This window comes from Gaeumannomyces tritici, assembly GCF_000145635.1.
Source record: "Gaeumannomyces tritici R3-111a-1 unplaced genomic scaffold supercont2.8, whole genome shotgun sequence".
Lineage (NCBI taxonomy): Eukaryota > Fungi > Ascomycota > Sordariomycetes > Magnaporthales > Magnaporthaceae > Gaeumannomyces > Gaeumannomyces tritici.
Genome location: NW_008804552.1, coordinates 705,976 through 718,410, shown reverse-complemented (window position 1 = coordinate 718,410; position 12,435 = coordinate 705,976). Strand labels below are relative to the sequence as shown.

Below are 12,435 nucleotides of genomic sequence, written 5' to 3'. Positions count from 1 at the left end.
AGGCCTGTTCAGCTGAGCGAATCCAGGGAGTCGTTGTGCCTGCGTCAGGCCTGGTTATTCTTTCCCATATTCGCCACTTCCCATCCTCCGCAGTACAATTTGGGATAGGCTTGACCTGCCACATCCCCAACGATCCCTGCGTGGGCGGGATGTGACTGGGAGTCTAGGTTGGTCGGGCTGGCGAAAATCATTAGGCTCAGCTCTGCATGTCGACAGCTGAAATTTGGCCTTGGCATGCATGTTCGCATCAAATCGAGCGCCTCGGGCCGTGGGTAGTCGGTTTAAGACTAGCCTGTGCGGTTGCGAGCCGGTTTGCGGGACCGGCTCCCCGGTCCAGCCAATCGCAGGAGCCATCCTAACCACGTCTCCCCCCTGCCGCTGCACTAAGACCTCGACGCCGCGCTGTTGCGAGTTCGGCGTATAGGTCGACCAGCTTGACGTGCCGCTCTCGCGAATATCAACGCAGACCTGAGCTAATCAAAAACAAGGAAGCCGGAGGAGACTCGCCGCTAGTTCTTATTATTGACGGTAATATTGAATGGGAGCCCCGGCTCGACCTCCTGGGGCACGCGGGTCGTCCTGGGCAGCTGCAACCCGAAGCGAGAGGCCAGTGCGTAGGACCAGTCGCCACAGCCTCCGCGGAGGAAGCAGCGGCTGCAGCAGCAGAGAGAGATCAGGAGGACGGTGCCGAAGACCGAGGCGAGGATCGTAACAGCCACGAAGCTCTGGCGATCCTGCTCCCTGCCACTCGCGTCACCGGCTGGAAGCGCGGTTGCCGAGGCAGAGGGTGATGATGTTACCGTAGTCGTTGCCGTCACTGGGGTCTCAGCTGTCGATGGTGGCGGCTGTGAGACTGATGTGGAAATGAAGGTCACCAGGGATGTCATTGTGATGGGCGGGTGAGAGGTGGGTGACTCGGTGGGGCTCGTGGAAGATGATGTAGAGGCTGTCGGGGACACTTCAGAGCTCGTAGAGGACGCTGTAGAGCTTGTAGACGACGAAGAAGTGGTGGAGGACGAGGAAAAGGTAGTGGACGACACAGTGGAGCTACTCGAAGACTCTGCAGTGCTGGTACTGGCTGATGCTATTGTAGAACTAGTGACAGGGGCAGAGCTATGATTGGAAGGGTTGCGGAACTCCTCGATATCGTCAAACTCGATAAACCTGGCCTCTACACCAGTCGAGTTGCGGCAGCTCGTCGGGACTTCGGCGCGGGGCATGTTCTCCCTGAAATAAACCATGGCGCATTGATACTGGTAGCTGCCCCCCTTCGAAAGCTGGTAGACGGAAAAGGTGGCCTGGGCATCGTCGGGAAAGGGGCCCAGCAGCTTGCTCGCGTCGGGAAGCCACGGGATGCACAGGGAGCCGGCGCCCGTCTGCCATATGTACTTGAGCGTCGCCGGGTCCTGGCCGTCGTCGCCGGCGCGGTAGGCGCGCAGGGCCCAGACGCACTCGTTCAGGTCGGTGGTCACGGAGAAGGGGGACCCCGCGCGCGGGTAGTCGGAGAAGGCCCCGAGGAGCTTGCCGCCCCCGCATGGCGGGTAGGCGCCGCTCTCCTGGCTGAGGCTCCCGTCCGTTTTCTGGATGTATGCCGGCTCGGGGAGGCTGAGGCGAAACGCGGCGGCCGTGCCGAGGAGGAAGCAAGTGGGGAGAATCTTCATGGTGATGCGACGAACTTGGTGTTTTGGGGTCGACGTCGCGGCCTGGGTGAGGAAGAAGGAAAAGGAAATGGGCACCGCGTTGACGAGGTCGCACAAAAAATATGTACCTGGCCATTTGGTAAGGTGTCTGCAGACCCGGTCACTCGAGGTCGATTGTGTAGTATGATTCGGGCACTGCAACCGCGAGAGAGGGCTCAAAAAGGGGAAGGCTAACCAGGCCTGCAGTGAGTTACACATCAGGAGGCAGTCTGATCAGTTGGGATCAGGGAAATAAACGACTGTTCGATACTGACTAGCTATCCCCAATGCCAATCAGCCTCAGTTACGTGAGTAGATGCCAACAAGGTGTTGCTTTGTGAGTTATGTGATGGCTTACTTGAGAATCCAGCATTTAAAACCACACCAGTCCCACCCAGCATGGAGCAAAGAAGGAGGCACACAGGCAATCAACTACCAAGAGCGGTGGCTACAACATAGAACGACCCCTGCTACACCAATCTTTGGCCACCCATCATCACCGTTTGCTCTCCGGATCATCAGCTTTGGCGCAAACCGACAAAGAAGGCTCCCCACCAAAGGCAATTACCGTGTACTTGCTCGCCAACGCACCAATGTTCAAGGCCGGAGACCTGGTGATGGCGACTGTAAATGAGGGCGATATCACGGGGGACCACTTCATCAAAGACAAACACGAAATCAGAGGGAAGATCGCCGTCGATGAGGCTCCCGACAGTGGTGTCGAGGAGGGATATGTGCAAATGACCATCAGCCAGATGCGGCCGATACCACCAGCCGGCCACGGCGGGTATGATTGGGCGAGCGCGAAGGGCCTGATAACTGTCCGTAGAAGTTGCGTGACTCGTTGGTAGAGTTTGGAGCTGCAACCGCGAGGAGAGGTTCAAAAGGGGGGGAGGTAACCAGATCTACAGCGAGTTGTGACATGTCAGGAGGCAGTCTGACCAGTTGGAGCCACGGAAATAAAGATTACACCAGACACTGATTAGCTATCCTTGATCCAACCAGTCTCAATCACACGCGGATAGGTGCAGCAAGGTCTGGCCTTGTGAATGACGGTATCTGGTAGCTTGCTCGAAAGTCTAGCACATAAAGCCACACCATTCCCATTAGGCATGGGGCAAGAAAGGCACCTACACAGGCAGTCGATCTTTGCCAATCTTTGGTCGGCCATCATCGCCATTTGCTTTCTACATCATCGGCTTTTGACGCGAACCCACAAGCAGGCTCTCCACGTGTACCCACTCGCCAATCCAGCAATGTCGGAACCAACGCTCTTCAGGGTTGGGAACGAAGTGTTGGTGACTGTAAGCGAGAGCGAGCATCCCACGGGTGACTTCCATGAAAACTACCAGATCCAAGGGAAGATAGCCGTCGACGACGAGAAACATGTGCGGCTCACCGTTATCAAGATGCGGCCGATGGAACGAGGCCGCATCCAGTATAATTGGATGGAAGCCAAGGGCCAGATAACGGTCCGCAAACATTGCGTGGGTCCCGTGGTTCCGGAGTAGAGGTTGGAGCCGCAAGCGCCAGACAAGGACCGCTCCGTCGAACTGGCACGGATGTTGGTGAGTGGGGTCTTGGGGGTTTCCATGCACGAATGGGGGAGTGGACATATGGCGGGCATTTGTGATGTATTTGGGGGCGGATGCATAGTTCAACATCGTGTCACGAGACGGCACCACAAGGAGAGCTTGATGGAACGAGAAAATAAGCAGAGTGCTACTCTGAGAAGCAGTCGATACTCCTTGTGAGATGCATCGTAAACTGCAGCCAGCCTAGGTAGTGACTCGCGAGGCGGCTAAGAATGGGGATAAAACGCTAGGAACAGCTTGAACAAGGGCTGTGGCAAAACAAGACAGATAGGAGATTCGTAAAACACGGGCGCTTGCTGCGCCCTGAGACTCTCGAGCGTGGCGACGGTGCCATCGAGCCGTTTAGGCCATGTGGGGCTGGTGCACAAAGTCCATCTTGTTGTGCTCGTCCACAGGCGGGTTGCGCTTCTCGTGGCGGTAGACGACGATGGCGTAGATGAGCATGCCGATGAAGGTGAGGCTGGAAGCAGGGGGTGGTCAGCACGTCGTTTGCGGATGCAGGGCGCCACAAGACAGGCAAGGAAGAGGTACTCACTAGATCATCACGGCAATGACAATGGGGGCGACGGCCCGGGTGCCCACCATGGACAGGGCGAAGAGCACGGTCCAGATGATGGTCTGGATCCAGTTGGTGACCAGGAAGAACCTGGGGGTGAGGGAGTGGCGGATGCGCTTGACCAGGCAGACCAGGTCGAGGATCAGGCACAGCAGGATGATGGCCATGTTGACGGAGGCGATGGCGATGACGGCGACGGCGGTGATGCCGCTCTTGCGGAGGTTCTGCCAGCTGGCGCCGAGCTCGTCGTGCTTGTTCGTGCGGTCGGCGTAGGCAAAGGTGAAGATGATTAGGGCCAATAGGGCGATGTTGATGGTCATGACGAGGTCGCGGATCAGCCACAGCGGCACGAGGACCAGCTTGCGGAAGGGGGAGGTGTCCTGGCGGGGAGCCATTATAGCGGTTGGTACGAAAACAAGTAAGAAAAACAGTAGGAAAATAAAGTGAACAAAAGGAAATACTCTTGCGTGGGAGGGCGAGAGCTGGAGTGGATGGGATCAGTGGGATGATGGGAGTGGGAAAGACGAGATTTGGAGAGCAGGAAGCGGTCGTATTATACGGTAATCACAGAATGCCCGTCAGTGTGTGGAGTGGTCTATGCCGTTGATGCCATTCATGGAAACGGCCAAGGCAAACGGGGTCGATTCTAGAAATAGCAGCCGTGCAGGCCAAGGTTGCCGCACGCGCATTGACAGGCCACAGCAGGAGGCGAAGGTTTACGACGGGTGCAACGGCAGACAGCGTTGGCTGACAGGGCCCTAATCAAGGATAGCCTCCACAGCCCCAGCCAGCTTGCGATCAGCCCTGCGGCCTGAGTCGCTGGCCAAAGTACCACCTCTGGGCATTGCTTGCCGTTTGCAAGAAGGCGTCGGGATGGACGTGGGTCAATCCTGACGCATAAAGGAGCCAACTGCGGCAAACGTCAACAAGTGCCTTTCGTAAACGGATGGTCGATGGTTGGATATGATTTGACTGCTTGGCGTTTCCAAAATATAACGGCGCAGGGTGTTGGCGTGACTGGCGTGACTGGCAATTTGGATTCGAACGAAACACTTGAAGCAATAGCGGCTAGATCCAGAACCCAGATGTCATCTCTGGTTGCAGGCGGGGGCCGAGCGGCCGGTGCAACTTGACGTGGGGGGTAGTGGAGGTGCATCGGACATGGCTACCTGGTTGGTATGGATGGCATGATGCTACCCAGTATCGAGCCAAACTGCAAAAGAAATAAGAAGCTGCAAGGGACTGTCTTCTCGTTGGTCGGTCAAGTACGACATATCGAGAGGCTGCGGCTCGTAAAGCACCAACAACTTGGATGGACCCTGATCAAGCCCTACGAGATTGATCGTGATGTGCCATCATGCGGCACAGCCTCAATTGAAGCACTCAATTGATGGCCCTGGCGGGGCAGCTAGGCAGTCGGTCACCTGATTGGCCCACCACGCGAGCAGCTGAAAAAAATGTCCTAGCGCTGTCATGTCTGTGGTCCCATCATAGATTGAGATTTGCCATGACGCCAACAACCGCCATCATCTCAATGCCATGAAGCCTGCCGACGAGGAGCGGTTTGCGGCGCTGGTGCAGTGGAACAGGGCACAGGGCGGCTTTTTACACCCGCAGGTCGAGGTTTACAGCGACCAACGCACGGGCTTCTCGCTGCGCGCCAGAGAGGAGGCCGCATCGACTCCGTGCTGCGCCCCGCGCTCCGCCTTGGATCAGAACCGCGACCAAAAAAAAGACCAAAAACAAGACCCCACGATCAGCATCAGCCCGCCCGTTGCCACCCCCGGAAACAGCACCCCTGTTCCCGAGCCGTCGCCACCGCCACAGCCCGTCCCACATGGGGATGCCATTGTCGTCTGCCCGCTATCCACCACCCTGTCGTTCCTCAATGCCGTCGTCGGCGGCAACCCGCTGGGGCAGCCCGGCGCCAGCCCGGAACCAGGCAGTGACGACGCTGCTTTCCCTGAGGCCTTTGTGCGCGCCACCCCGCCGCACGTGGTCGGCCGCTGCTTTCTGATCCAGCAGTACCTGCTTGGTAGGGCCTCGCACTGGCACCCCTATATCGCCACGCTGCCGCAGCCCGAGCACCTTGCCTCGTGGGCCCTGCCCGCCTTTTGGCCCGACGACGACGCTGCCTTCCTGGCCGGCACCAACGCCGCTGTCGCCGCCGCCGAGATGCGCGCCAACGCTGCCTCGGAGGCCCGCCAGGCCCGCCGCGCCCTCGCCGCCGCCGGCTACGCAAGCCACGCCGAGTACACGTCCCTGCGGTACCGCTGGGCCTACTGTATTTTCACGTCCCGCAGCTTCCGCCCGAGCCTGGTCGTGCCCGCCACCCTCTGGGAGGCTGGGCTGAAGGACCGGGCCGGGTGCGAGATGGACGACTTTTCGGTGCTAATGCCTCTGTTCGACGTCGGGAACCACGATCCGCTGGCCGAGGTAGCATGGGACGCCAACTCGGTGCCGGGCCAGTGCCGTCTCGTGGTATCGGGCGACGGCGCATTCGAGCCGGGCCGGCAGTTGTTCAACAACTACGGCCCCAAGACTAACAGCGAGCTTCTGGTGGCGTATAACTTTGTGTTACCCGCCACAGAGGCGGTGCACAACGACTACGTGCACCTGCGGCTCAGATCGGGCGCCGCCCCGCCAGGACAGACGGTCAGGGGTGACAGCGATGGTGGAGAGTGCGACAACGACAACGCCAAGCAGACCCCACGCGACTTTCTCATCTCTCTTAGGCCCATGGCGCATCCGAGCTCCGTCGTTGGCCGGAAACGGCAATTCGCCCACAACGGGCCTGGTCCCCGTCCCGTCGTCGGCTCGGCCTTTTCTCATGTCGAGGACGCGCTGCTGTGGGAGCTGTGCGCGCCCCACCTTCGCAACAGCCCACAGGTCGCCGCGGGGGAGAGCAGCCCAGCAGGCACCCTGGCCGCCGTTTTCGCCGAGCCCGCCCCGCCCGAGCTCGAGGCACTGGTGTCGGGCGCGCGCGAGCTGCTCATCGGCAAGCTGGGCGCCGACTACGAGCGCCTGCTGGGCGAGGAGCCCGACGAGGCCACGGCCGTCCGCGAGGCGCTGGCCGAGGCCGGCGGGCAGGCCACAGTCGCGGCCCCGCTGACGGGGAACCAGGCGCTCGCGCTCGCGTACCGACTGCAGTGCGAGCAGGTGCTGAAGAGCGCCCTGACGTCGCTGGACCCGACCATTCGGTTTGAGGCCATGGACGAGGAGCAGGAGGGTGATTAATATAGAGAGAGACCAGGTAGGAAAACTCTTCTGTTGTCCGTTTGCTCTTGACTCCCTGTTGTTTGTCGTCCGTTTGTCCTGCCTTGGCGGGTGCCGAGCCAGCACCAGCTTCGGCCAGGTGCAGGTTGCTGTTTGCATGTTTGCCTGTTTGCCTGTTTGCCGCGCGTATCCCTAGCATTCCATCGCGTAGGCGCACACGGGGAAACCAAACAAAGGGAGGCATGCAAACAGCCTTCCATCCCTTCTTTGTCCTATCAGTCGGAAGAAGGCCACCCTACTTAAGTTGACCTTGCCATCCCCAGATTAAGGCAAGCTCCATCATCATCCGATTTGGTGCAGAGGTTAGCATGTCAGGTTTTCAGCTATATCTTGGATTCCTGAGGACACGGGTTCGAATCCCGTAGTCGGAAATCTTTTTGCTTTTTTTTATTGTTTAACCTTTGCCGTAAATTGCATATGTGCCTACTACCTATGTGGTCTTACTACCATCACTCAGCACACGTCAAATTCACAGGCGCAGGAGAGTGTTGGACAGTTCACTGATTTGAAGTGCAATGCAAATCGAATAGATATATACCCTGTTAATATTTACAGTTGAAAGAGAGAAATATCAACGCTGGCGAGCAATGGAATGCTACGGCAACATTTTCTGCCCCATTCACCCTTGCCACCCAGATCTCGAACGGCCACCGACTCCGACCTCATGGCCCAAACCCATACCACCCACCCCTTCACGCCCCCAGTCGACTTAGATGTATGTCTTGAGCAGCGAGTTGTAGTACTGGTAGCCCGTCCCGCTGGGCGGCTCCAGGTTGTACATGTAGGTGCCCCACCAGGGCCCGGCGGCCCACCAGAGGGCGCCCATCCACACGTCCGAGTTGGCCTTCATGTGGTCGAGCATGCCCTTGACGGCGGTGCGGCAGTTGTCGTTGGCGCCGCCGGCGTACTCGCCGATGACGCCCACCTTCTTGTTGGCGCGCAGCCAGGCCGTGGCGCCCTCGAGGCGCTGGGCGCCGATCTGGCCGCTGACGCAGGCCTCGGACGTGCCCGACGAGTCCGAGTCGAGATACTGGTGCATCTCGTAGACGATCTTGTTGTTGGGGTCCGTGAGCGCCTTCATGTTGTCGTTTGTCGCCACCCAGCTGTGCGCGCCCGACCACTGGTTGCCCTCGATGAAGATGTACTGCGACGTGGCGCCCGACGCCCGGATGCCGTTGATGGCGGCCTGGTTGAGCTGCAGCACCAGGTCCTGGGACATTGTGTTGTATCTATTTTTGTTGGTGGGTGTTAGCGGTTGGGAGAATGAATGGGAGCAGTTCAGTGGCTGTCGCTCACTCGTTATTCGTGTCAAAGATGACCTTGGAGTTGCTCTTGAACTGCCCCGCCAGGTTGACCCAGAAGGTACGAAAGGCCGAGGTGTCGGTGATGCTGTGGTTTAGCCAAGTCAGTCTATAGCCTTCTATACTAGCCCGTCCCAGGCGTCCAGCCGTCATCTTACATGTTTCCGTAGTAGCGGCCGTAGTTGTGCGGGTCCAGCACGGCGTAAGAGCCCTTGGACGTGACGTGGTTGACGACGGCCGTCAGGTTGCGGAGGTAGGCAGGGTGGAAGGCGTTGGTCATCTTGGTCTCGACCAGGCGCTCCATGGAGAAGCAGATGCGGAACGTGTTGTATCCTTGGCTGATGAGGCTCTAGAGGCGAAGAAAACCAGAAATGGGTCAGTAGCCGCCGAGTCCTCCACACACCTCTTGCGCCTATACCCTAATACTCACATCGATGGTCGACGTGTCCGGGAAGATGTACTCGGTGCCCCAGCGGCCCGGGAATATCTTGTCGCCAAACTCGGCGCCGGCCTGGTTGGTGCCGAAGAAGGTGAACTTGCCGTTGCCGCCGCCGGGGTTGCCCGGGTTGGGCGTGCCCGGGTCGCCGCCGCCCGGGTTGCCGGGGTTCGACGAGCCGGGCTGGCACTGGTGGTACCACTCGTTGACGACGACACACGTGTAGCCCGAGACGCACGTCTTGGCCCCGCTGTAGCCGGTGCCGCCGCACTGCTGCCACGCCGCCTGCTGGGCGGCCACGGCGCCGGCGAGGGCGCCGAGTAGGAGGGAGGACCTCATCGTGGGGGTGTGGTTGGGCCCGGGTGGAGTGATGAGAGGAAGATGTTGAGGGTCTTGTCTGTCGGCTGGGATGGTTCCGCTCGCTGCCCGCTGGCAGGTTGGGGTGTGGGTGGTGAAAGGAAGAGCGAGGTCATGGCCTGGCCGGCGACCCCCTCGAGCCTTTAATAGCAGGTGCCAACCTGCTCTTCCCCCCCAAGGCGGGGAGTGGAAGCCGGCCCGCGCGGTCGCGCCCTGTTCACGCGGCCCTGGCAGCCGCATGATGCAATGGGACGACGGGAGACATGCCGGTGCGGTCACTTCTCCTCGCATTTCCGTGCGACGCGCTAAAATGGGACATGTGGTGCACACAAGGAGGGTAGGCGCCCGTGAATCGACCTCAGCGTGGGTTGTCCCTGCTAGCGGCGCGGGGGGAGATTCGCGTACGCGCAGCCGGGTTCAGGGGCCGAGGAATGGAACGTCTGGGCCCGCATTCCCCCGCGAGGAACAGGAGTGGGAGGCCTTGTGCCACCGCGCGGTTCGGCAGGGCCCTGGGGTTTCACCCCAAACCCCAATCGAGAGTGCGGAGAAAAGGGCCAGGCTCGGACGGGCTGGCTCCGAGGCTGCACCAGAGGTGGAGATTGGCGGCGTGCGTGATCAAGACAAGCTACCAAAACCCGCCAATGGCGACCAAACAAAGCCGCCGTCGTGGGAGTTGTAGGCATAAATACAAGGACCGTCATTGAAGATTGTGGCGGCCCCGGTCCGGCACATCGGGCCCCAGCATGGAGGGCTTTGGGGGCGGCGCTATCTCGGGACTATGACTGGAGGATCAGAATCATGCTTTGGCTCAGGAAAAAAAAAGAACGTTGTTTGCTCCGGCCAGAAAAAAAAAGAAAAAAAGAAAAAAAAAGGAAAGCGCGCAGCCTTGCCCAGCTCACGATGCCACTCTTATCCCTCAGGGAGGCGGGTCAAAGACGACCCAGCTCCCGTCCCAGCCGTCAAACCTATCGACGATCAGCGACGCGGTCCTCTCCCACGGCACCTTGAAGGCGCCCGAGTTGAACCGGGGCGAGTACACAGCCACGGGCTCCCCCGTCCCGGCCGCCTCGTCGAGCTGCAGGCGCAGGTCCGCGAGCGCCTGCGACGTCTGGTCCAGGATGACGCCGGCGGGGTCCCTGCCGGGCTTGCCCGTCCCGGCGTCGGGCCTGCCATAGCCGAAGCTCGTGAAGACGCACGCGATGGTGACGGCGGGCCCGCCCCTCCGGACGTCGCCGGGCTGCGGCGGGATCAACAGGCAGCGGCCGGCGACGGCGTCGCGCGCGGGCCAGCGGTCGTCCGGGCGCACCTTTGCGGCGGCGCAAAAGTCGGCGTAGACGCGGTACGCGGCCGGGAAGGACGCCCGCAGCGCCGCGGCCACGCCCGAGCCCCAAGTGCCCAGGCCGTTGGCGGCGTGCACCACGACGGCGCCGGCGGGGATGTCGGCGATGGCCAGGTGCGCGTGCGAGAGGGCGAACCTGGCGGGGCGGGACATTGCTGCTGTGTTGCTTTCCTGCTGGGTGTGTGTGTGTGTGTGTGTGTGTGTGTGTGTGTTTGCAGAAGCAAGGCTGCGGGTTTACGTCTGGCTGCTCGTGGTTGTAGAAACTTGGGTTGAGCCTCGTCGCTGTCGCGTGTTTCCCTTGCGCATCTGCCTGCTGCCTGGCGTCTGCCTGAGCTGAGCGAGACCGCAGGCTACAATAGCGTCACACTGTGCGAGCGAGAACAACTTCAGAATTCCGCACGGATATCGTCTCCTATAATGTGGGTTTATTTCATATCTCTAGCTTTCTGGGATCTTATGCACACCTACCTACCTGGTAGGTACCTAGTTTTTTAAGGATCGGCCCGGGTGCATCCGTTTCTACAGCAAAAAAGGTCAAACCTGCTCCTTGCTTATTGTATACCTCCATCAATCAAACGATAGTTCCTGGCTTCGCCTTTGCCTCGTCCGCCAGCTCAGCCAGCGTCCTGAACTTGATGCCCGCAAAGTACTTCTCCCTGTGCGCCGCCACCTTGTCGGCCGGCATCTCCAGCGCCTCGCTGTGGCCGATGAGCTCGAACGCGGCCACGATCCCACTCGGGTCGTCCTCGGCAGCGGCCGCCTTGTACTGCTCGACCGACTGCGCCAGCGACCTCTTCTTCAGCATGTAGTCCGGCTCCCTCCCCTTCACGAACCCCCACAGCCCGCGCCACGTCGTCCGCTCGCCCGACACGTACACCCACTTCTCCCACGCCACCCCCTCCGCCGCGGCCGTCACCAGCCGCGCCGTCGCGCGCGCCGCGTCGCGCGCCGCCGTCACGTCCACGGCGGCGCCGCCCAGCCCGTACAGCGTAAAGGTGCGCGCCGCGTGGTCCTGCGGCCACGCCTCCCCGATGTCGGCCAGGTGGCGCGAGGTCCGCGGCAGCACGTAGTCTGCCAGCCAGCCGCACGAGACGGCGGTCCACTCGACCTCGCGCTGCGCCGCTAGCGCGTCGACGACCTCCTGCATGTGCGCGCCCGCGCCCAGCGGCTGGTCCGGCACGTCCTCGTGGTTGGAGCCCCAATGCGACACCACCAGGCGGCGGCAGCGCGCGCCCGGCCGCCGGCACGCGTCGAGGAGCGCCAGGTGGGTCGCGACGAAGGCGCGGCCCGCGGTCGGCGGGATGGTGGCGACGACGACGTCGACGTCGGCGAGGCCCGCGGCGAGGCCCGCGGGCGTGTAGTCGGTGACGCGCTGCTCGACGCCCAGGGCTTCGAGGTCGGGCTTGCGCGAGCGCGTGAGCACGACTAGCTCGTGGCCCTCCTTGGGTATCTCCTCGAGGAGATAGCGGCCAAAGTTGCCGACGCCCGCGATTGCGACCTTCATAATGGTGATATTTCCTGGCTGGTTGGAAGGGAGGAGAATCGAGTGAGATGCTGGTGAGGCTTGGGTAGCATGTATCGCCACGGGGGAAATGCCAGACGTCCAAGAGGAGGAGAGGGTGCGTTTTATACCCGCCCGTCTCTATCAGGCCGCCCGCGGGAATGCAGCGGCCAAGGCCGGCGACAGGTGGAAGTCCTATATGACGGTCACAGCTCGCGATTTCTGTTACGATTCATGTCTTTTTCCTCGCCGGAAAAAGGACGTCTTCCACAGCTTGCCCAGGCTGCAAGGCCACCTGCCGGCCCACCATCTTGCCACCCCAAATATCAGAAGCCGGACACCATCGTCGACGGCTAGCCCAGGAATCCCGCCTTTACATAGGGCCCGCGGAGTCC

General features: G+C 60.8%; 8 protein-coding genes and 1 non-coding gene across 9 annotated transcripts; 4 read left to right on the top strand and 5 right to left on the bottom strand.

The window, feature by feature from the left end:
• Window positions 1–509: 509 nt before the first annotated feature.
• GGTG_12379 (hypothetical protein) lies at window positions 510–1,661 on the bottom strand (the record flags this gene model as incomplete). The annotated part of the gene is made up of 1 exon (XM_009230276.1): window positions 510–1,661. One exon carries the CDS (start codon window positions 1,659–1,661, stop codon window positions 510–512), a length of 1,152 nt encoding a protein of 383 aa, XP_009228540.1.
• Window positions 1,662–2,272: 611 nt separating this feature from the next.
• GGTG_12378 (hypothetical protein) lies at window positions 2,273–2,530 on the top strand (the record flags this gene model as incomplete). The annotated part of the gene is made up of 1 exon (XM_009230275.1): window positions 2,273–2,530. The coding sequence occupies one exon, from the start codon at window positions 2,273–2,275 to the stop codon at window positions 2,528–2,530; it is 258 nt and encodes an 85-aa protein (XP_009228539.1).
• A 705-nt stretch (window positions 2,531–3,235) lies between these two features.
• On the bottom strand, window positions 3,236–4,547 carry GGTG_12377 (hypothetical protein). The gene is made up of 2 exons (XM_009230274.1): window positions 3,810–4,547; window positions 3,236–3,734 (listed from the first exon to the last, which is right to left on the bottom strand). The coding sequence occupies exons 1-2, from the start codon at window positions 4,223–4,225 to the stop codon at window positions 3,617–3,619; spliced, it is 534 nt and encodes a 177-aa protein (XP_009228538.1). The 5' UTR covers window positions 4,226–4,547; the 3' UTR covers window positions 3,236–3,616.
• A 789-nt stretch (window positions 4,548–5,336) lies between these two features.
• On the top strand, window positions 5,337–7,225 carry GGTG_12376 (hypothetical protein). The gene has a single exon (XM_009230273.1). The coding sequence runs from the start codon at window positions 5,370–5,372 to the stop codon at window positions 7,065–7,067; it is 1,698 nt and encodes a 565-aa protein (XP_009228537.1). The 5' UTR covers window positions 5,337–5,369; the 3' UTR covers window positions 7,068–7,225.
• A 166-nt stretch (window positions 7,226–7,391) lies between these two features.
• GGTG_20245 lies at window positions 7,392–7,477 on the top strand. Its single transcript has one exon. It is a non-coding gene; the product is annotated as a tRNA-Glu (tRNA).
• Window positions 7,478–7,815: 338 nt separating this feature from the next.
• GGTG_12375 (hypothetical protein) lies at window positions 7,816–9,182 on the bottom strand (the record flags this gene model as incomplete). The annotated part of the gene is made up of 4 exons (XM_009230272.1): window positions 7,816–8,335; window positions 8,403–8,495; window positions 8,566–8,756; window positions 8,838–9,182. The coding sequence occupies 4 exons, from the start codon at window positions 9,180–9,182 to the stop codon at window positions 7,816–7,818; spliced, it is 1,149 nt and encodes a 382-aa protein (XP_009228536.1).
• A 328-nt stretch (window positions 9,183–9,510) lies between these two features.
• Window positions 9,511–9,879, top strand: GGTG_12374 (hypothetical protein; the record flags this gene model as incomplete). Its single annotated transcript, XM_009230271.1, has 1 exon — window positions 9,511–9,879. The coding sequence occupies one exon, from the start codon at window positions 9,511–9,513 to the stop codon at window positions 9,877–9,879; it is 369 nt and encodes a 122-aa protein (XP_009228535.1).
• Window positions 9,880–10,116: 237 nt separating this feature from the next.
• GGTG_12373 (hypothetical protein) lies at window positions 10,117–10,788 on the bottom strand (the record flags this gene model as incomplete). Its single annotated transcript, XM_009230270.1, has 1 exon — window positions 10,117–10,788. Exon 1 carries the CDS (start codon window positions 10,690–10,692, stop codon window positions 10,117–10,119), a length of 576 nt encoding a protein of 191 aa, XP_009228534.1. The 5' UTR covers window positions 10,693–10,788.
• Window positions 10,789–10,947: 159 nt separating this feature from the next.
• On the bottom strand, window positions 10,948–12,305 carry GGTG_12372 (hypothetical protein). The gene has a single exon (XM_009230269.1). It carries the CDS (start codon window positions 12,041–12,043, stop codon window positions 11,111–11,113), a length of 933 nt encoding a protein of 310 aa, XP_009228533.1. The 5' UTR covers window positions 12,044–12,305; the 3' UTR covers window positions 10,948–11,110.
• Between the last annotated feature and the right edge of the window lie 130 nt (window positions 12,306–12,435).